Genomic DNA, 23761 nt, shown 5'->3' with positions numbered 1-23761 from the left:
TGGCATGCCTGCCTTACCAAAACTAGCACTCCTCTTCCCCTGCCATCCTAGGAAAAAGAAATAGGCAAGACACTTTCAAATGACTTTACAGTTGCATACAGGAAAAAACTTAAGCAATGATGAGTTAAAGAGATAAACGGAGGTTTCTCACATTAGAAGCATGATGCAGTGAGAGTATATCATTTATTTTAATATTCCCTCTGTCATTGCATGTTGACTACATCACCTATACACTTGCCTAGAATTTTCTGTTACAAATTTGACTTCTGTATGAATAAACAAAACCATGTGTGCGCTGAGGAAGCTGCGGAATAGTTCAATCAGAATTAATAATCAAATGTGTACTCAAGCTCCAGTATATTTCCTTGCGGTTTCTATTACTTTTCATCATCCTCTTTTAACCGAGAAGCACCCCAACAGGTGATGTGTGTATTCATGTATGGATGTGCTTTTTATATTAATACTAGTGGAGCTGTGGCACAGTGTGAACTCCGGGTGAGGCTGGCCGGGGGAGAAGAGCTGTGCGCATGGGGCAGCAGTCAAGACGGTGTCCGTCTCTGGTGGTTCTGAAGCAGACTACAATGGCAGTGTCTCTGTAAACAATCTATCTGTTGGGTGGAAACCTTGTATATCCAAAACGGTTCCTTTTTTATCATCATTTTAAAAACATTTTAAAATAGTGAAAATAGCTGATCTACAAGCTCATGTGTGCTTGTAGATCTGCTATTTTCACTACTTTTGTGTGACACTCCGAATTTACGAAATAACATAAAAAATGTAAACTTTGAGATACAAGGTTTCTGCCCGACAACAGCACTATATTATATCTAACCAGAAATAGCTTCTAATAACATTTTAGATGAGAAATGGGCCATGTATTTTCTCAATATTTATTCAGTGCAACCCATTTTTGCCCATATAGTTGGCAAATATTATGTCATTAAGAATCAATACTTACGCCTGAGGCTGGCTAGGGTCATCACCCAGGGAAACCGTCTCTCCTTGGATCTCGTTGAAACACTTCTCACAGAAGTGGTACCTGAGAGCAATAAGCCCAAATTTTGGTGAACTACACCAGTTTCCGCACAGCACAGCCAATCACAGACAGCGCACGGGGAGGGCAGCCACCGATCAGGACAGGACATGGGCAAGGCAGGACAGGACAAGCGGGGCAGGCAGGAAGTAGGAGCGCAGGACAGCAGGGAGTCGTCATCAAAACAGCCAATCATGAATCAGGATTTAGGGGAGGGGAGGGGGTGCAGGTTTGGAGGTACATGGTTGGTCAGGGTGGAAAGCAAGCGGCGGGCATTGAAATGGGAGGGACAGACCGGGAGGAAAAGACGGGACGGAACATTCAAGACAACACATAGTAGAAAGGCCAAGGCAAAGCACAGATTAGACAATTGGACACAAGGATGGGTACAACAATCACCATCACAACCGACACAGCAGGAGCACAATCAACTGGGGGGAGGGAAGGAGGGAGCAGAGGATATAGGCGTCACAGATAATGGTCAGGTGGTAGTTTGAAACAAATGAAACAAAAATCACAAGACAATTTAAATTTGCACATTTAAGTCCATTTTAAAGTGGGTCCTTCCAACCAGTTCTAGTCAGGTGATCAGATGTGATGTAGGTAGTCAGGTGATCAGACACAGTGTAGGCTGTGTAATCTCTATCAGATTTTAGTTAAGTTCTATTTAAGGCAAATTCTTGTGTGGGTTATGTATGCATGTTTGAGTATGCGTGTGTCAGGAAGTTGCTGGGGTATTCAACAATGAATGTGTAGGTCTTCTGTGTACTGAACTGTATCGGAGCAGTTGTATTGTGTGTTTAAAGCATGTAGGTTTGCATGTGTGTCATATTGTCTTTCCTTCATTTGCCTTTAGAGGTGCTGAATTCAATCTAGAGTGAAAAAGCTACATCATATCAGCATGGATTTTAATACTGAAATCACAGTGCAATCTAACTGAGGCATGCTGTCGCCTGTTACTTATCATCTAATCCGTTTAAGCAACTGATGAGAAATCTGATGGAAAGGACCGACTTTTAAAATGCCAGCGTGTTAGATAGAGCGTGAAGGTATGAAAACAATGGCAAACATAAATTGAAGGGGACCAAGGCATTTGTTCCAAGAGGAAAATGAACCAATCACTCACATAAAACACTTTGAATGGAAATCTTTGCTACTTTTCCTGATTTATAAATAAGCCATCAACTATCAAGTTGTAATAAGGTAAACTTGAGAAGTTATAAGGAATTTATCTGATGCCTGAAAAATATCTGATGCCTGAAAATTGACTGACACTACAAATCGGTATGGGTACATAAGCTATTGATACCCAGTCCCCTGTAGCCGAGTTCCTGTTGTGACCCTCTGGCCTCCATCTGCTCTAGTAGTGACATGACTTTTATAATCTCCACTACCATCTCCACCTCTCTCCATACCTGTTTTGGTAGCTGAAGTAAGCAGCATCTCGGGGTATAGTGCACAGCTGCTTCCCATAGCAGCAAAGTGTCTGGGGCGAAAACTCCAGCTGATGGGGGGGAAGGACAGAAAAAAGAGAGAAGATACAACGGTCATGTTAATACAAACTTCTGATCAGCAAGCTAAACAACAACTTTAATCAGATAATATCAAGGCTCAGTTGTATTTTCATAACATTTGAGTGGGCAAATCAAGATACTATTGTCCACAATTATTATTTAACTTGATCACAGTTGATAGCCCATTTTGTTAAAGATATTGAATAATGAAAATTATATCTTATTGTCAATGTTTGTTGGGATAATTCTATGATCATAAACTAGTCTGTTTAATTATGTAGCTGAATACACTGTTCTAAGAGGTAGGCAACTGCACACTGCAAATGTGACTAAAATAAATTAAAAGTTTAGGGCTTCGGATGATGTACTATTTAAAATTACAAACTATTATTTATATTGAATATATTTAAATTAATCCTATAGTACATTTTGCTCAGTTAATGCACTATAAATCCATCCCTCTAGTGGGATCAAGTTGATCCAGATTAAAGTTGGATTTGATCTGCTTCGGATTCAAAGTGTTGAACTCTTGGGCCCGGTGACCAGAAGAGCAGGCCCTGGAGTCATGGTCATTTCCCATAGTGACTGGAACTACACTGCAAATGTCCATAAACATTCATATTCTGAAGGAATAAAAGTTGGTTTGATGCAGAATAATGCACACTTCAGATGGAAAGAACCTTTGTGTCCACATCTATAGATCTAGACATGTACACTGAGCACTGCACAAGACGCTTCTCACAGAGGAGAATGTCTGCAGCCAGACAATACTGTACCATTCACAACACAAACAAACTGAGCTGTGCTGGCTATGTACAAGAAATGGAAAAGAACAACATGCACATCCACCGTTTTTCTCAAATGAAGTTCTGCAGAGAATCAAACCCAAAAAGTCCAAACTACTTTGTCCCGTTGTCAAAAGTCAACAGGACATTTGTGTGCAAACCCCCCAAAATAGCAGAGTCTACAGAGGAGAAACGTGATACAGCATCGGTATGACCGGGGCCAAATTTAGCCATGGACTCAGCATCAACGCTTCCATATTCAGACTGTATGACGGAGGAGACATGCGTTCATCTGAGACGCGCTCACGCACATTCACAACATGGTCTCACTCTCACAGCATTCCACCTTCTTTCGTTTTTTAAATGACACCATTGAATGGGCAAGTCCACTACCGTTTTTTTTTCCTTGAATGAGACTACTGAGATGGAGACAGCATAAATGATGTATACGCAGAGTGAGACAGACTGCTGAGAGAGACAGCATAGAGGATGCACATGCAGAGTGAGACAGACTGCTGAGAGAGACAGCATAGAGGATGCACATGCAAAGTGAGACAGACTGCTGAGAGAGAGACAGCATAGAGGAGGTACAAACAGAGGTGAAACACTCTTTTGAGCCTAGGCCAGAAGAGTGTTTTTTATATACTAGAGGTTAGTAGCCTGGCCCTCACATCTAGTAGCCTACAATATAGGCTATATGCTATTATTACAATTATAAAATAAAGTCCTTTTCATAACTGTCGCAGTATGGCATTCCAGCTCAAGTGTCCTCCTTCTACTTACGCACACGCACACACACACACACACACACACACACACACACACACACACACACACACACACACACACACACACACACACACACACACACACACACACACACACACACACACGTTCCATTTACAGTCCGCGGCTCGGTGCATATTGTCATTGAAGGCATTGAGCTAGCCTGGCATGGCCAGACTAATATCACTGCGTAGATATTAGTCTGGAATCTCTGTATGGAACGTGCATTTCCAAGGGGTGGATTTTAAAAAAAGCCTCTGGTGATAAACCCGACCCACATTTGCATACTGGGCCCTGACTCACAACTTCGGGAGGGAGTGAAATCCAATCACAACTGAGCGGTGCCAGACCAAATCTGCCGAGGGCATTTTTTTTTTGTGCAATGGCAGACTCATCTGGTTTCCAGGCTAGCATTGAGCAGACGTGCCGTTGTTACGGCGCAATAAGCGAGACACAAACGGCGATTTTTTTATCGATAGATATATACATATTATGATTCATATTTTTCTTAGATTTTTAATTACAAATTGCATTAAGAACATTTGCTGCATTTTTAGGAAGAGCAAACAGATACAACAAGAATGAAAAGGTAACAATAGAATACATTTGAAGGGGAAAAAAGTATTGTATCGTTCAGTTCAGATAAGAGTCAGTTAGTGTATGCCTCCCACTTCAACAGGTAGCTGTCTACGTCTAAGTCTGAAAGAGAGCTTTTCCAGAACCGCTAACTGGCCACGCTGACTAAACCAGACATTCACGGAGGGAGCAGAAGGAGCTCTCCACTCACACATAATGGCCCTCATTTATCAAGGGAGCGTAGATCAGAGACCAGGAATCATCTCACGACGGGGCTCACATGTGATTTATCAAGTGGCCGTATCTTATCAATCACAGCATAAGAATGGATGGTGTCGTTGCTGCTGAACCGATTGTCATTTAAATAACGCGCCCTCGTTCAAGAGGCCTCACCCCCGTGTTCGGCCAAGAAAGTATGGGATGCCAATGAAAAAGAGCACAGTCTCCAGTGGAGAGTTACCTCTCCAATCATATCAGTGGCCTCACACACACCGATTTGCATACAGAGCCCAGACCGGGCACAGCACAGACATACACCTGACACAAATAGAATAGAAAATATGACCTCAGTCATAACAGCACAGTCCAATCGAACAAATAAAAAGGAAGGTCAAAAAAATCACTAATGTAGAGATACGGTAATAATTTACACATTTAACTTTGTAACACTTTTAAATCACCAACTGCTAGCCATTATTGACACTTCAAAATATATTTTCCTAAAAAATATATCCTGAAACATTATGTATATCCTGAAACATGCATTAAATAAATACATTTATAGGCACGTATTAAAGGGATTTCCCACAACATGTGCATGACTGTGCCCTCCTCTCCCTGGCACTTCCAGCATTTGGAACAATCTCTTAATTCGGCTTTGTCATTTAGTAATGGTCCAATAAACTCTATTCAGGATTAGGGCTGTGAATCTTATGCGATCTCACGTTTCGATTCCGATACTTGGGGTCACGATTTCGATTCAAAAATCGATGTCTCATTTAAAAATGATTCCCAATCACACACCAGTCATATTGTTGTCATCTGGACTTAAACAACCTAGTGAAGACTCCTTAGCCTAGTTATTTCCAACAGCTCAAACAAAAAATGAATACCAGAGAGAGTCGCTTGTAAACATTATTGGCTTTGATGGTATCTTAGATTAGGTATAGTTCTATTTGATGCAGAGAGAGAGAGACAGGCCCCTACTTGGAAAATAAGATTGAAATGAATAGTAGGCTATAATACTTATTTTGTTTGTCCACACATAGCTATTTGTCTCACATTAAGACGGACCACTCGTTGTGTCTGTGCGTCTTGTGTGATTGGGCTTGGTGAGTGGACGTGCATGTGCGTGCACGCACGGCCGGGTTGGTTTTGATTTAAGGGCTTGCATTAATGCCTTGATAAACTACGTTGCGCGCAGTGTGTCGCTCATCGAAAATAGCCGTTCCACAAGCTTGTGCTCAATTTAGTATAATCAAGCTTTACTGGAGATGCAGCGTACGGCATGGATTTATACACAAGAGGGCAGCAATACATCTACTCTCCTGCAAACGTTCTGTGGTGGAGAAAATGTGTAAATTGCCAAAATTCTATTTTGGATGCAAACGCTAGGGGGTAACTGCCACCCCCTGTGAGGCTAAATGCAGAAGAGTGGTTTTAGAGAAAACCGTCTCATTTCTTTCCCTCTACTTTTCTTCATCCATCCATCCATCCATAATTTTCACCCTCAGTTTCCCCTCTACTCGTTTACTTTCAACCCAACTTTCATTCAGCACAAGTGCCACACCTCTCTCCTTATAATGCCACCCCATTCCCTGCATCCATGCCTCACCTTCCTCCCGCAGCAGTAGCCTAGGCCCTGCATGACAGGGTCGATCTCCTGCTCAAACACCTCGGCCAGCTTGGAGCAGTACTTGTAGACGCGGGACGTCTTGCGGTTGTACAGCCAAGCGTTGTTGAACATCAGCCAGATGTCGTCTACGTACTGCCAGGGCTCCTGGTACTGGCCTGGGACATTAGACATACAAAGTTGCATGTGAATGTCACGATCATACTGATACACAAGTATTTCACAGCTGATAAAACTAAAATCATGCTAAACTTTGTATGAGCAAATAGGTAGTCCTTATCAGGTGTACAGTACTGACCTGTATCCAGCTTTCGTTTAATGGTCGACAGGTCCATGGGAGTCTTCACAATGTCAAAGTAGTCCTGCAGGATCACAACAAAGATGTTTACATTTCCAGTTCATGCGTTATGCTGATGCTGCTATGCAGAACAATTTGCCACCGGTGCAATCTAAGATTAAGCATCAATTCTCAGATAATCACCATTCTAAGCAACCAACAGCATGGAGAGTACTAGGATCAGAGTCATACTGCCAGGACACAATTGCTAGAAAGACCGTCCCAGTTCAACATGTAATGATACAAAGATTCTCCTCCCGTCAGGGAATAAGTGAGCAATAAAGAGGTATAGAAACACAGAGAGAGCAATAGCAGAATGATATATCGATAGATGGATCAATAGACAGATAAATTCCAGACAAATCCTGACACAAATACAACAAACAATAGTAATACATACAGGTATGCAGAGCAACTGTGGGTCTACAGGCATTCTGAAGGGTAAAGACTCTGGGTCCTGTCTGTACAACGACTCCAGGGTGGGCATCAACGCCTGCCGAAGCTCCTCTGGTTTGAAGACTGAGAAGAATGGAGAGAAGAAGAATATACCACACAAACAAAAGTGAATACTTCTGAAAATTGACCAATTAACAGAATCTTAAGGCAGAAGACAAAATAAAAAAATAAAAATAAAAAAAAGACTTACTCTTCCTTTTAACCGGAGCCTGCTGTCCGGCAGCATCTGTCGCTGGCGTCTCCTCTTCCTCCTTCTTCACCTCCTTTTTCACCTCTGGCTTCCTGTCCTCCGTCTTTACGCTTGATGTCATCATTGTCGATGACGAGGTGTCCATAGCATTGCCTTTGCCGCCCTCTCCCGAGCACTCCTCTCTCTTCGGCTCCAACTTTACCGGCTTCTCCTCTGTCTTGAGGTTGAGTTTCCCTCCCCCTCTGCCAGATGCATCGCGCTCATCATCGTCCTCCTCCTCATCCTCGTCCTGCTGCTGCTTGACCTCCGTCTTCGGGTCGAGGTGGGCAGCCGAGGAGGAAGCATCTGACTGGGCGGGCTGGGAGGAGGAGGTGTCCATGCTACCTACGGACGCCGGGGTCAGAGCCTGGCCGTCGCCCGTGAAAGAACCTTTCTGGGAAAGCTGGAGGGAGAGATGGAAGGATGGAAGTACAGGCGGAGAGGGGTGGGTTAGACAGACATGACGGACTGTTCATTTAAGAGTAAATGGACACGTACAGTCTCCAAATTACATCAATACTGAGGTTTTTACAGTGTGGGTACTGACCGGAGTGCGTGGCAGCTGAGCGCTGTGCGGCGTGGAGCTGGAGGTCAATCCAGGGTGAGAGGGAGTGGTGGATCCCGTTGGCATGTGTTGCTGCAGGGACTTGTTGGAGCCCGGCCCCTGACTCATCTGGTTCTGCTGTGGGACAGAGGGAGGTGGAGCCAACTGGGGCGGGTTGGGTGTGTGTGGCTGTGGGGTCTGGGACCCCGCTAGCCTTGGGGGCGTTTGGTGAGGGGTGGGGGTCCGACTGCGGGCAGGAGAGGGCGAGCAGCTGCGCATGGCTGCTAGGTGGGGGATGGAGTTGGGCTGCTGGTTGGCGTTGGGCGGGGTCATGTTGGACGGGGGCCCGCCCATATTGGAGCCGGGACCACCTCCACCACCGACACTCTGGGGACCCATGGGCCCCACTGGGCCGCCGGCTGATCCGGGCTGGGCCAGAGGACTAGCTACTGGCAGAGAGGGAGGAGTGCCCATCTGTGTCTGAAGAAAGGAGCACAGTGAGAGGAAGAAGAGAGGGAGAGGTCGGTGACAGCAGGATTTTTTTATTTGATTTGATAAAAAAAAAAAAAAAAAAAAAACAGAAATTAAAATAATCAGAGGATGACACAATACTGTAAGTCAAACGTGTATTTACATTGTGGTCCTCATAATGAGGAAACTGTCATTCATTCCAAGTTGTCATGCACCACTATATGAGGTTCCACTAAAACAGATAGTGTACTAGGTAGAGAATCTGATATATTATCAACAAATCCCTTTATAATAGGTAAAAGGTACACATTAATATCTTAATCATTTGATATGAATTAATATTTATCTATAAATTATAACTATAAATTAAATATAACAGAGGAACCTGCCACACTCTTAGTTTGCTATAATGGAAAGTGTTTACAGTAGGGTTGGATGATGAGGCTAAAATGACAAATATTTTAACAGATATAGTGAGTTAATATTAATCCTGAATATTGGCCTTAGGAGTTTTATAGATTAAAATCATCTTATCATCCGCAATTAAGTTGACCATTTTCAACTACAGCCGGCACATTATTAGATTAGCCAGCAAGTTACAGCCGATAAGTTGTACAGTCTTAAAGTCCAGACAGAGCAGGCCATTTTACCTGTGGCATCCCTCCCTGCGCTCCATGCTGGGCCATGCTAGGCTGAGCTGTGCCGAGCCCTGGGCCTGACCCAGGGAACTGTCCTTGGGACATGTACTGGTTCTGGAGCTGGTTGACGTTGGGCTGGCCCATCCTGGCTCCCACCATACCCATCTGTAGATGGAACAGACAGTGGTTATTAACCAGACTCCCTCTTTTCCTGCTGTTTCGCCCCCCAGTGAGATAGGTTTTGAGGTTAGGTTTAAGCATAGTTTTTGTGAGGTTAAGGGCTAGGGTTTAGTGGGCGAAACAGCAAAGAAAGAGGGAGTCCCGGTTATTAAAAGTTCTTGTGTCTAAAATCAGTGCAACAATTAGCTTTTGAGATGGTACAAACTACAAAGCAATATGTTAGTGTATGTATGGATGGGTGAGTGCTGACCTGGTTGCCAGCTGCGCCCATAGGAAGAGGAGGTGTAGACCTTTGGCCCATGGGTGACATTCCCATCTGATTGAACTGGTTCATACCTACAGTAACAGAGGAAGAACAATTACATAGGGGATAGTAAAAATAAGACATGGTGTACTAAAGCAGAGACTGAACCACACTGCAAGATGGATTCAAATGCTCAGAGGCACCGCTGGCCTAACGGTTAACACGCATACCACATAGGCACTAATACGCCTGACAGCGAGTCGCAGGTTTAATTCCCGACAATCTTTGCTGCATGTCACTCCCCATCTCTCTCTCTCCCTGTTTCCTGTCTCTCTCTCTCTACTGTGTACTATCACTAAAAGGCATAAAGTTTTTTCCAGATGTTCAGATTCACTTTATGGCCACATTAACCACAGTTGGAGGATATAGTCTCAAACTGCTCAAGAAAAAAAAACTGTAAACTGTGAAAAGAATTACCATTAGTTCTGGCTATTCATCAATTGACTTATAAATATGGTTGGGGCGATCTGATAGCCGAATGTTTAGGGCGCATACCACATGGGCCGGCCGGACCATTTTCTTCATGTCACTCCCTAATTCTCCTTCCACTTTTATAGATAGAGGGGCTCTTGAAATATTGGCTGGGACACTTGTTCAATGTCATTTTGATTACGCCTGCACATCCTGGTACACTAACATCCCAAAGATCCTTAAAAAGAAGCTACAGACCTCGCAAAATAAATAAGTTAGTTTGGTCCTTAAACTCCAAACACACACACACACATATATATATATATATATATAGAGGAAAGGACACATTTTTATACTCTGTAGCAGTTATGAGAATGCCTTACCTACAAGTCTTAAGTTGATTACTTCCATTGTTAACTTCAAGAACTCCATAAAGAGGTGGCTGAATAGCAACTGGACCTAACCGTCAATTAGATGGGTTGTAACAGGTTCCTTTTATGCAGGTTCTTTGCCATTTTACTTTAATTTTATGAATGCATTTATTATGGATTATATTTTTCTGTATGTCTCCGCTACCTCCCCCAAACACCTGGCACTCAGTTTACACACACATTTGCACTCCACCACGATGGAAATAACCTCGGTATATGCACGTTTTTTTAAATAAACTTCAATCAAAATATATGCTTCTTCTTGCAATTATGCAATAATATAGTAATAAGCAAAAAAATAATAATCTTGGAATTGAGATCCGAATGCAAATATAACAAATCAAATTTTGGGGCCAGCCTGAAGGCACAGTGGTGGTAAGAGCTGTGGCCCTGTATCCAAACAGTCACAGAGTCAATCCTCAGAGCATCAAATGAATCTTGTCAAATGGCTACAAGTCAGAGCCAAAACGAGTAAAACGTGACGTAAAATGGATCTCTTACCTGGACCCTGCATCCTGTTGACCATCTGGTTGGGTCCTGGGGGTCTCACCATTGGTGGGTCAGGGAGGGGACCATCTGTAAACAAGTAGACAGGAAGGTTTTACGCCCGTTTGATTTAAAGCAGAGCAGACATCATCTACTCCAACATTAAGTTCAACAGCCACTTCTTTGGGATCTTTAGGGGCCGTATCCACCAAGATGTTTTTTCCTGGCTGAAAACTCCAAGACGCTCGCACAAAAACCCTTCCAAACGCCCGAGTTGAAAATACTTCAGTGCTCAGCAAGCAGATAAAAACGCCACACGTGAACGTGAGAGCGCAAAATAAACACTCAGCGCTTTATCACACTGCTGGTGCTTCCAAAAACCTGGCATTCCCATTGTAAACAATTCAAAACATACGCTCATGTAAAAAAAACATCTTGTTGGACACGTCCCCTCACACAAATGGACATTGGTTTGATTAGACCTCAGGGTTCATACAGGTACTGGATGAACACTATATTAAATATTGACACGCTGCTGGGACAACGTGCAGCATGTCTCACTCACTTGGAGGTAGTCCCGTGGGAGGCTGACCCATCCCGGGAGGCCCCAGCCCCAGGCCCTGCTTTTGTAGCCTGGTCCTTCTTTTCTCCTCCAACTCTTTCTGGATCTTATAGATCTTCTCCGCTAGCAGGTGGTAGTACTCCGCCTAGGCAGGGGGATAAGGGGTAAGATAGGAGAATAGGGCAGGGGAGGAGGGTAAAGACAATTAGAGAGTGATAAGATAATACAGAAGAGGTGGAATACCCTGGGAGGGTGAGTTATCAATTCAACACCTTTACTGAATTAATCATCATCACGTCAAACATTATGGTACTTTTTATTCACAGGGATACCTTGGCCTGTGACACCTCCAAAAGGCCCATTACAACAAATGTCTTATTTATGTCAGATATTATCCATTAGGATAGTTAATAATGTTGCTTACTCTGCTGTTGGCCGACTCGTACATGTCTCCCTCCACCTTCCTGGCATAGGCCACCAAGTTCTCCATCCGTCTGTCTTTAAGTGCGGCAGGATCTGGGGTAGGAAAGATGGCCTGGACACTGTGGGTGAGAAGAGAGAGAGGCCTGGTGTTAGAGGGCAACCAGGTATACCACTGAGGCAATACAGTGATGATTTTTCCAGTGCCTTACAGTTTGTCCACCAGGTGGTTTCTCAGGTCCTGTGTGATGTCTTCATGCCAGCTCTTCCTCATGCCCGGGGCGGAGGGAGGGTTGGCCGTCGGCATTGAACCCACACCATCGTTCATCAGTCTGAAGTGAAAAATAAAACAAAAATAAATACATTCTTTGTAGCGCTAGTATAAGTGTGCACGTGATATTCTCTATCTGACATGTGTGGAGGGGGATGCTGTTGGTGACTACACAGGTATCACAGTGTGTCAAGTTGTGTTTTGTTGTGAGGTGTCCATGCTCTCACCCCTGGCTGTTGACGTTGAGATGCATCATGGTGTCCTGTAGCAGGCTGGCCTGTTGACTCTGAGCAGAGACCCCAACTCCTCCATTCACTCCCATTGGATTAGCACCTGGACACAGAGAGGGGGGTGCAACATTAGGATCATTTGGATTTTAGGCTTTTTAACTGAGTTTTTAAAGGCCATTTAATTTAAAGGCCAAAAAATTATGTTTGTTTTTGTTTATTCAATTTGCCTACTTTCAACAACAGCACGTTTTCATAAAGGATATGAACTTTAAAGTTTCCACATTGTATGATAATCAACTCGATTGCATTTATACCAAAGGAATTGTGCACGATAATCATTCTATAGCAGTGAACCTGAGTTTACAACCACCATTTCTAACGAGATCTTGCTCAATCTGCAACATGTTGTCAGTCTGGCACTGTAGTATTTGCACAGTGGGGACATGTGACATTAAGTACACACCTCTCTCAACATCGAGGGTCACCAATGACACCAAGACTGTAAACTCACCAGAGTGCGTCAGGTCTTCATTCTAGCACTTAGACCTGGAAATCTAGGTCAATGCATTAATCTACCAGGTAGAATATAAAACTAGCAATATTCGGGGTTTTAATGGCCAGAGTTTAGAACCAGTTGACTAGACAGTTTGGTCTGGTAATCTCATGTACCGTTTCAGTTTCACCTGCTGTCACAACCTGTTCATTTGTGTGCATGTCAGAAGGGAACTAGGGTATCATCGATATTTGAAATGACACACACACACCTAGGGCAGCACATGCGTGTTAACTCAGCTGTGTTGAACTCCACATGCACGTCCACACGTATTCCTCCTTAGGACATGAGACAGTATATCCTGGAAGTGTTTTAAATACTTAAGTATCAGCAAAAATTCTGTGTTTTGAAAGTGATGAGGATAACCCTAACCCCAACATCAATATCTTTCAACCCCAAAACGTTTTTTTTTAACAGTCAATTATTGACAGTAAACAAAAATGCATTTTGGGGTTGAAGTATTCCTCTAAGTTTTAATTCATTGGTAAACCAAATTATCAAACCAAATTTCAGCAAATGTCACTCTAGCTCACCCATGGGGTTGAGTGGCCTCATGCCTGGCTGTCCTTGCAGGCCCTGGTTGGGCATGTTGGGCTGGGCAGGCTGTGCCTGGAGTTGGTTACCCTGGTAGGTGAGGCCCAGGGCTGCGTAGGCCCGCTCTATGGAGCTGGGATCAATTTGGCTGGGTGGGTTGAGACTGGGAGCACTCGGTTGGCCGCCCGGGACTGCCCCGCCTAGAGAGCTGCCTAGACCAGCACTTGCACCGCCCAGCAGAGCTGTTAGGAGACAGAGGACAGAAGACAGCAGGTAAGCATTTCCTTTGATGACACGAGATATTAACAACAATACTTTTGCACACCTGAGTTGTTCACAGCTGCGAAGTAGGTAGATAAGCCAATGCAACAAAGCACCAACACACTGTTGCAATTTATACAAATGTAATTCAAGAAAGAAAACCAAACACTGGGGCATCCGGGTGGCGCGGGGGTAAAGTTCTGCTCACAGCCGTGGAGACTGGCCTTTAAATCCTCCATGGTGCTTTCAGCTTGGCCAGGCACACCAACAAACACAATTAGCCATGTTCACAGGTGGGAAGCCAGTTGGGAGGGCGATCTCTGTCGCTGCACTATCGATTGCTACAGGTTGGTTGGATGCCTGTTCAGCAAATAGCAGAACTGGGAAGGATAGCACGCTCCTACTGTAATTATATTCATTTGAATGTAACCAGTGGATTTTCGCTTCTGGTGGCCCTGTCAATTTGCAGTGAAGGAGCACGTACTGGTGAACTTGGCATGCAAATTTGCGCCATCAACCAATAACAATAACTTTATTGCACTTACCTTGGATGGGGAAGGAGCCGTACTATTGGGGAGGAAGCTATTATTTTATCTTTTTTGCACAATTCTGCTCTGGCAGAAACTGTAACATCGTCATAACAATCAGTTATGACTCATGAGGCTGGGATAGATGGCAACTATGTTTTTTCTTAATTTGTGTTTAGTGTCTGTCACAAATGATCTACAATACCTCACACCAGGCGAATTACTTGCTTTTTTGTCAGCAAGCTTCTGGTCCCAGAAGGACACAAATTTATTTCACTTAGATCATTTCTGGTATGACCAGAAGTTATACTTTGTTGCACGGAAACAACTGCCAACAGACCACTGGCCATCGCAAGCGGTCTGTTGACAGCTTGAAAATCAGCGTTGTTATTTTCAGCTTTAGTATAGTATAGCTGTCGTATGGTCAGATACAGACACTCACACTGGGGGTTCCTCTTGTCTCCGGCATTCTTCAGCGGCAGGCAGACAGGACAGTCGTGTCGCGTGCAGTTCTTCCAGTGGGAGATGATCTGCCTGGATGACGCACAGTGAGCGACTGAGGAAACACGAGAGGGAGAGTGGGGGACAAGAAAGAGGGGTACGAGTTGGAAAAGAAGGCAAAGTGATTGAGTTCGAACTTTCAAGATGCTGCAACAAAAAATGGTGCTGCTCGAGATTTAGGCGCTGTGTCTACAGTAGGGCTGCCAACAAATATTCGATAGTTAAACCTACATTCAAATACTGAACTAAAATTAAAGACAAAAATGTTATCTGCCTCGTGAGCTGTCACGAAGCCCTTGGCAGAGAGCCATCTCGCTGCAGACTGCAAGCTACAGTCCAGGTAAAGTGTTTGATAACAATTTAGTTGAGTTGAAATTTCAGTTTCATGTCAAGGAATAGATTGTTCCGTGTTTATCGCAGCACGCTTGGAGCGATGCATGTCCATTCTCTTTATTAAATGAGGCTATAGAATAATAAAAGTATGAATCATTCATTTGATATCGCTCCAAGAGAGCATGTTTCTTAGTACCAACCACAGCGCAGAGAGAGGGGTCTGCGGTACCACATACAATATTTTATACATTTCAAAAAAGTTCAAACCTGTGGTTTCTTTAAAAAGAATATTCAATTTTGACAACCATATTCCACAGAAAGCGTTTTGTGCCTTTCTGCCATGCATTTCTATGGCAAAGACGTGCTAGGCACGGTCCTCTTCCCTGCGCCACGATTTACGCTTTAGTGCTCTCGGCAGATAGCATTTTTTTCCGGAGCGCCATGGTCACTTCAGGTAGAAAATAGTAATGCTTTTGGCCATGAAAAAAAACGTTCGGTGGACACAGCCTGCTAACAGATGTCTTCATCATTGTCTATCGATACGTAGTGGTTAAAATTGTAAGATAGGACTTAGCAAGTGTATGTGAAAGGGGAGAGGTTCTTCTGTTGCTCAAAGACACTGCAGCTGCAATGGTTATCAATACAATAACAATAGCCTTCGCCCAATCCTTGAACTCCCACTTACCTTGACAGGACTTGCCGGCCTGGCAGTGGGTCATGTGGTTGAGGACGTTCTTCATGGTGCGGCAGTGGGGTAGGTTGCACTGGCGCACCTCCCCGTTGGCCTGCTCACGCCGCTGGCACTTGTGGGCGTGGAGCAGGAGCACCAGCTGCTGCTGGATCAGCTTGCGCTTCTCAGGGTCAGCGGTAGGGGGCGCCCCAGCCGCGGCGGCAGCTGCTGCCGCTGCTGCAGACACCTGGCCTCCCGGGCCCACCAGACCGCCCTGGCCGCTGGGGACCATCCCCGGAGCTCCGCCCCCCACGGGTCCAGAAGGACCTCCCACTCCTGGCTGTGGCTGTTGGGAGGCCTGCACCAGTGAGGTGGTAGAGAACATAGAGGAAGAGGTGAGAAGGAAATAATGAGAATTTTGTTTATTACGGTATAATAAAGTTTTTTTTTACAAGCATCACTATGACAGACGAGACCGTACGTACAGACAAAAAAAATGGTCCTACCATGGCAGCCATGCCTTGCATGGGCTGGTTCTTCTTGTCCATGCTGAACTGAGCCAAGCTATTGGCCATAGGCCCCTTGTTCTGGAGCTGAGGGCCCAGCCCTGCTCCCCCGAGACCCTGGTTCCCCTGCCCTCCGTATGGACCTCCGTATTGGGCCCCTGGGGTCCCCATCATACCCATCTGAGAGGAGTGAAGGGAGAGAAGGAGAAAGTGAGCAGGGAGAGGTCGGGAGGATTCAAATAAGCAGTGGGGAGAGATGGAGGAGAGAGAATAAAGGGAAAAGTGGATGCGAAAGGTGCACACACAGGGGGAGGAAAAGATGTAGGCGAGTGGGAAGACAGAAGTTATGTGCAGGGGAGAGCAAGAAAGCAGAGCAGGGAGAAATGGATGAGGAGAGAGGGAAGAGAGTAGGATATACAGGAAAGGTGTGCCGAGATTGAAAACAGGGAGATGGGGTAGAAGTGGAACAAGTGGAGATGGGAGGAGAGGGAGGTAGGGATACACGGAAAAAGATATGAGATGGGGAGGATGAAGGATGAAGGGTGTGAAGGGGCGAATAGGAGCAGGAAGGGATGAAGGATTGAGACAATGATGAGGGAATGGTGAAGAAAGGGGATAGAGATGAGAGGAGGGGAGAGCAAGAGAGTGGAGCACAAAGACAGGAGGGGGACAGAGAAGTGATGGAAGACAAGGAGAGAGAGGTAGTGATGTAAGGTATTTAAGGAGCACAAAACAATGGAATAAAAAAGCAGACAGTAAAAGAACGGTGAACAGTATTCATGTTCACAGAGCCCAAACACACAACCTTTCCCAAGATTTCAACTGCTTCGCTCCCTTTACAATCAAACATTTTGGACTGCTCACCCAACATGCAGCGCATATTCATACTCTAGCATTGCACCTCACTCCAGGATCTCAGAAAACACAGCAGATAAAAAGGAGTATCAGTCTTGCGAAAGGAACATGGAAGCGATGAGAGATGAACGTTCCTTCTCCCAGTGGGGTGCGGGTATGGGGAGAGGACATTAATCGCGTTCCATTTTTCATACCGTTGAGCTGCGTTCCCTTACATCTGAGAGAGCAATTAAATACGTCTACTTTCTGAATAGACATGCTGCTTTCCATTTCTAATCAATTAGGTGGGTTATGGCATTTAGTTCAATTAAGCCATTAACGATGGTTTAAAACATACATAAACCCAATTAAGTTTGTCGTGGCTGCTGGAGACTTAATATTGACATCTCCGGGACTGTGTAACCACTCACTGTGATGCACTTAATTAATTAATGGGGGGTTTCCCCTCGCCCACCAATCTATAGCTGGTAATTTCTGGTTTTCATGTCGTTAACACTGTGTGTGTGGGCCACGTGAAGGGAAAACCTTACCTGCGATATCTGACAGTGTGACACGTGCAGATACGGCCTTTTCTAGTCTACACAATTACTTTTTGCCAACTTGACCAAAATGTGGACAATGAAAACATGCCTAGAAGTCAAATCAAAGATTGTCCCACCTAGTAACAGCACATTATAAATAAGCTATAATCCCTCCCACAACTGACCCAGGTTCAAATCCGACTGGAGGCTCTTTGCTGCATGTCATCTAGATTTCTCAAATTCTGCCCGATCCCGACCCAACGTTTTGGGGCCGGGTCGAAAATGTATGCTAATTGGTCAGGCTGAGCCGAGCCTCGGGTTCCGTAAAAAGAAAAAAAGGGGGGAAACCGATTATCCCCAAAAAGACATTTCAACTGCCGCTAGCGGCCGAACGGTAAGGCAAACGGAAATGGTAGTAGATGTGTTGAATGCAGCTCAAAGTGAACTTTACTCAGGTATCTAGTTTGTCGCCGTCCGACTTTCCTAGCCTGTGTTATAAAAAGAAACTGCCGCAAATGGCCAGAACTCAAACATCGAAATACGGCTAAAGTGTCCGTTTTCAAGATGGTTTGGCCATTATTTCTGGAACGTAAGGTCCAATCTGCTCAGTTCAAAGCTTGTTGGATGCGTGTCGTGACTGAGGAAATTAAGCACATTTCTGTTTTTTCGGGCCTAAAATTATGGTTATTGTTCGGGCCGGGCCCGGCCTTAATTTTCAGGCCCATTGAGAACTCTAATGTCATCCCCATTCTATCTCCCACCTTTCCGGTCTCTCTCTCTCTGTCACTATCAAAAAAAAATAAAAAAAATATAAAAAAATATATACCACCCCCAAATATGCAGCTTAATTTGTGGGCCAGTAATTCTACACAACAACACCAGACTACCTTTATAGGAAGCTATTATGAAAAACCTTTCACTCCCAAGAGAAAGAATTTACGCCTTGTGCCATTTATAAATTACGACACGATGGTGGTGAGGTTTCTTTTTTTTTCCAATTAACTCTTCAGGCCTTAAGTACATGACTTACTACATATGCAAATATGTCATGAACACATCCCCCAATTCCTCCACGAGGACAGAGAATGAAAACTAACACGTTTATTATCCCTTTTATCCTATTCTCCCATCCAATATTCTTCCCTTTCCCTCTCTCCATCCCTCTCTTACTCCCTCCTCAACCTCCTCACTAGTTGTCATCTTTAAATGAATGCTGTGTGATTACAGCTCACATTACAATTATTTAGCTGAATAGACATGCTGCTTTCCATTTCTGTTTCTTCTTGAGGAACAAAAATATTTATTCATGGCAATTTTTGCATCTTATATCAATACGGTCACCATTTCCAAATACAGCAAGCATTTTAAAAGCAACTAAATTGTTTTAACATTTCCAGTCGCTTGTACCTCCCACGTGACCGTATTGACAGGTTTTACAACAGTAATTCACCAGCCTTTGACTTATAGCCTGTAAATATTTACCAGACTATACATTTTCAAAATACTATTCTATTCACTGCCTAGTACCCAAGTAGTACTAAGTGGCTAAAAACTATACACAAATGTGATTATCAGGCTTTAACTGACATAACTCCAATAGGCAGTTAAACAATTTCCACATCATTTTAAAGTCACATCACAGAGTTGAAGGAGCCAGGAGCCTTACCTTGTTCAGTGCTCCAGGTTGCTGACCTCTCATCCCAGCCGGTCCCCCTGATCCTTGCTGCTGCTGTAGGGTCTCAGCCAGCAAGTTACCATTACCCCCCATCCCTTGATTCCCAAAGCCCATCCTGGGGGAGCCATTCATCACCTGGCCCCCCATCATGCCCGGCTGCTGCTGTCCGTTGTTGCCTTTCTGCTGCGTTCCCATCATGCCTCTGTTCATGCCACCGCCCACCATGCCGGCTGCACTGTTCTGTTGCTGCTGCATCATGCTGACCTGCTGCTGGGGAGACATATGCTGCCCCCCCTGGCCCATCACTTGCTGGGGCCCCTGGTTGGGGGATGCCTTCATGTTCCCAAGGTGTTGCGCCATGGAGGTTGGCCCTCCTGGGCTGCCCATGGATACCTGGTGCCCCTGTTGTTGGGTGGAGGTGGGTGGTGCCCCCGAGCGCAAGAGGTCGGAGAGCTGCTTGTGCTTGGCCACCGCATCCGGGCCACCACCTCCTCCACCCGGACCACCTCCTCCAGGACCTGGGCCTAGACCCAGACCCATTCCTCCGCCTCCAGGACCCAGGCTGCCGGGGCCTCCTCCAAGACTGGTGTGCAACTGGTTGAGGTCCCCACCATTGACCAAGCCCAGGTCCGACGAGCTGATGAGCTCATCAGGGAGGTCATGCTCCAGGTCAAACAGTGAACCAAAGTCTGAGAGAGGGGATGCAAGGAGAGCAAGGGGAAAAAAGACAGTCACATGAGAAGCATGAAGAGACACTAAGACAAAAATAAGGAAAACAAAAGTGCATCAAGGTTTGTCAAGGTTGTATGAAGTCCAGATCATTCAGCAGAACTGAATGCTTATTGCTTAATCAACAGTGATGAAAGCCATTTGGGAAGGAGGATGCCTGGGACATTTTCTCAGTGCCTTCAAACAAAATGAAATCCTGACGTGCAGATGGTCTATCCATGCACAAAACTACAGGTGACATCCAGAAATGAACTCACTCAGCCTTACAGTTTGTTGTATAAGTGCCACCCCAGAAACATGTGTCACACAACTAGCCCCATTAGTGGAGACCGGTGAACATGTGACAATGTGATTTAACATGATGGCGAGACAGGTTCATGCACACAAGCTGACGGATGGCCTGATTCACAGTGTTATTGCCACAGTGACAGAGCCAAGCTGGTAGGAAACACACTGGGTGTGCACGACTCCATGCTGTGTGCTGAGCAAAACTCTTGGGCAATCAAGAACGCAAAGAGAGACCAATTCACTATTCCAATGACAAGACAGGCACATGGGAGACCAAATGGCACATTTTTGGAATTCTTCAAATCAAGAATTTAAATGGGTGATTATTTGTCTCACTCTGTCAATGGATACAGTTGTTTGTGTGTGTTTTTTTCTCCCATAAGATTAGGGTATCACATTGGGACACTGTCACTTCAGAGACACACTACGACTGGTTATTAATTAATTGGATAATGCACTGGGTAAATTCAGCATCAATATACTTAAATAAAGGAAATCTGAATCCTCAAAGGCAACCACTATTTACAAACTATTTAGCTAAGGTAAATTAAGATAACATCTCATGTACAATATCACTAACAATGTAATACTTCATGCAACTAACTTTATAAAACAACAACCATGTCAAAACAACTTCTAGCACAAAAACTCAACTTCAATAATATATGATGTTGATATCTTATCCACAAGTGTTTAGGCTTGTAATGTTATCACTGAAAGATGCTTCCATTCAACATGTGAAATGTCTTGACACACATGGCGTGTCAAACTCAATTCAATTTAAATTATTCTCTACAACTAGTTAGATTTTATCAACAGGGAGAGATTATTCTCGCCGTTCTTTTAAGATCCTCAAATACAGTAATGCAAGCTTAACTACCTAGGCGGACAACAGTAAAGGCTTGTGCAATGACAGAATGATGGAACATGTCCACTTGCAAAGATGCTGACCACCTCAGATCATAGCTAGACAAGCTCAACTGCAGCAGTTAATGACCATATGCATAGGTGATGAAATCAAGACAACTATATTAAGTTTTAACAGCAGTCTGTCTAACTAACGTGATATTTCAGTGGTGGTAGTGATAAGACCCACACGACGCTGTCCCTGTTCCCCAGACAGAGTTGTGTCCTCCCTGAGCCCACTACGTTACTCCAACCCTCTGCCACACACCATCCACAGAAAAACTAACAATGGCAATTTGAGCATAACAATCACTCAGACCCATGGGCCTAAATTTAGCTCCCCCACAACGTTAGCACCGTTAGCTACCTCTGCTTACACCAACGTTAGCAGGGAAAAGATCCCATTTGGTTTATGATGAGGCAAAATAATGTGGTTCCGTGTTTGTAGGAAGCATGTCTACACGGCTCCGTGGACAGAAGAGGAGTTGTCGGACATGTCTAGTGTTTTGCTGTGGCGATCATTCAAAACATCGCCGAGGAAAACTTTATTATAAGTTGGCTGGCCGTTTTAGCTCATTAGCAACCTGGCTAAACTAGCCATTAGACATGGATGGGACCATCATTGGAAGCCAACTAGCTATGGCTAGTAGAGCCTCAGATGAAGACACCAAGGATGAGCCGGTGACGTCAAAAACTATCGGAAGTGTGTAGCCTGTAATTTCATGGGTTCCGTTATGGCTTTAACGTACGTCGTCTCACGATCCCTGCATCACTAGACTAAATGACGTATTTTCAAATGAAAAATGTGTTGATCCGTCATTTATGTCAAGCCAGCGGCAGGGTTCAAAGCCGTATTGATACATAGCTGCACGCTGGCGTTGCATGCAGTAAATAGCAGATCTACAAGCTCACAAAGTGTCACGAATGTGACACTAATTTGACGCGTTGTGAACTTGTTGATGTGCTATTTACTGAGCCCAACACTGACATGCAACTATAAATGAGGTTTTACGGTGCAAGGGCCCGGTAGTCCGTCCGAAGCACTTCCGCTAGGATGAAGCCTAGTCGTGACATCACTCACGCATCCTTGATGTTCAATTCTAGAGTAGAGCTAGCTTCAGCTAATGTCTCTACTCCAAGTCCGACACACACAACGCTAACATGCTAACGCTAGCCAGGCTACGACAAAAACACAAGAGGAATCCCACGTTTCCTTCCTCTTTTGAGCGAACACGGGCCGACGAAAACGGCCCAATTCGATCAATAACACCGTAACGAATCATATCCAAAACAAATATTTACCATTTCCATCGCTGGCGGAGGCAGAAAGTGCCGGAGAGGAGAGTTTAGGCCTCTTGGCTGAAGGCGGGCCAGAGTCCAGAACGTTCTCGGCCATATTTTTTTTTCGAAATAAAAATATACAAAGTATCCACAATTCGCGGACGTTTTTCACGTCTCGAGAACCTCGCTCCTTTTCGCGTCCACTATTGCGACTTTTCCCCCTCCTTTTAGGGGGACTAAGAGGGGGAAAGTCCCGTGTACAAATTACTCCTCTTTCCTGTGTGTTCGCCTCTCGATTTCAGTCCTCGGCGTATCAACCCCCCTCCCTCCCTGCTCGGATTTTTTGTTCTTTATAAATTTCTAGCGAGCGGAGGAGGAGGTGGTGGTGAAGGAGGAGGAGGAGGGGGTCGGTGAAAAGTAAAAGAGGGAGACGCACGTAATAGCGGCTTCCCTCTAAAGTTATAATACAGCCTCTTCAAATGTAAATAAACCGCCCCGGCAGCGTCCCTCTCCCATGATTGCATCCGTCATTTCAGCCTCCCGTAGCGGAGTCTGGGTGGAAGATAATGTCGGGCAGAGAAACAGCTTGTTTGGCTGTGAAGTGATGGTGTGGTGGTGGAGGTGGTGCTGCTGCTGGTATAGCGGGTTAACATGAAGGCATGCAATAAATAAATTAGACGCATATCCATATATGCATTGTCGGATAAATATTATGCATATTCATTTCTATATGCATGATAGAATTTAAAAAAAAATTGCGTGTTTATTTATTTTTTATTATTATTTTAAAGCCAAAATCAATTAACCACTTAAACCCCATATGGGTAACTGGAGCCCCTCAGGGCTCAATACTAGTGTATTTTCTGTCTTCCGTTATTGTGGGGAAAGTTTTTGCTGAAAATAGCAGATCGACAAGCTCAGAACATGCATAGCATTGTGAGCTTGTCGATCTGCTATTTTCAGCGAAAGCTTTCCCGATGCTGGGGTTTTTTAAGTGGTTAAGAACAGAAAACTATTCTGTATTGGCAGTGAGAGCTTTGGGAGGCTAAAGTTCTCTTAAAAAAGAAAGAAAGAAAGAAATTGTTCTAATACTCTAAATGTAAAG

At 44.5% G+C, this 23761-nt stretch overlaps 1 protein-coding gene across 2 annotated transcripts in view; it reads right to left on the bottom strand.

Moving 5' to 3' along the window:
* ep300a (EP300 lysine acetyltransferase a) overlaps positions 1 to 23182 on the bottom strand; it is a 34478-nt gene extending 11296 nt beyond the window's left edge. Inside the window, exons 1-20 of one of the 2 annotated variants that reach the window (XM_084078499.1) lie at positions 22678 to 23182; positions 19444 to 20141; positions 16402 to 16581; positions 15911 to 16253; positions 14828 to 14947; positions 13603 to 13845; positions 12514 to 12619; positions 12228 to 12347; positions 12020 to 12137; positions 11599 to 11740; positions 11049 to 11123; positions 9652 to 9737; positions 9234 to 9386; positions 8116 to 8592; positions 7530 to 7971; positions 7284 to 7402; positions 6845 to 6908; positions 6529 to 6704; positions 2449 to 2537; positions 959 to 1039 (exon numbers count right to left, since the gene is read on the bottom strand). In XM_084078499.1, coding sequence (XP_083934625.1) covers positions 959 to 1039; positions 2449 to 2537; positions 6529 to 6704; positions 6845 to 6908; positions 7284 to 7402; positions 7530 to 7971; positions 8116 to 8592; positions 9234 to 9386; positions 9652 to 9737; positions 11049 to 11123; positions 11599 to 11740; positions 12020 to 12137; positions 12228 to 12347; positions 12514 to 12619; positions 13603 to 13845; positions 14828 to 14947; positions 15911 to 16253; positions 16402 to 16581; positions 19444 to 20141; positions 22678 to 22771 — 3926 coding nt within the window. In that variant the 5' untranslated portion in view covers positions 22772 to 23182. The remainder of the gene's footprint in view (positions 1 to 958; positions 1040 to 2448; positions 2538 to 6528; positions 6705 to 6844; positions 6909 to 7283; positions 7403 to 7529; positions 7972 to 8115; positions 8593 to 9233; positions 9387 to 9651; positions 9738 to 11048; positions 11124 to 11598; positions 11741 to 12019; positions 12138 to 12227; positions 12348 to 12513; positions 12620 to 13602; positions 13846 to 14827; positions 14948 to 15910; positions 16254 to 16401; positions 16582 to 19443; positions 20142 to 22677) is intronic. The other variant, XM_084078500.1, reaches the window with a different exon arrangement.
* Positions 23183 to 23761: the final 579 nt, after the last annotated feature.

The sequence above is a fragment of the Gymnoscopelus microlampas genome, assembly GCF_963454915.1.
Source record: "Gymnoscopelus microlampas genome assembly, chromosome: 14".
NCBI classification, from domain to species: domain Eukaryota; kingdom Metazoa; phylum Chordata; class Actinopteri; order Myctophiformes; family Myctophidae; genus Gymnoscopelus; species Gymnoscopelus microlampas.
Note: the sequence above shows the minus strand (reverse complement) of the source record. Positions and strands in the feature narration are given on the sequence as shown.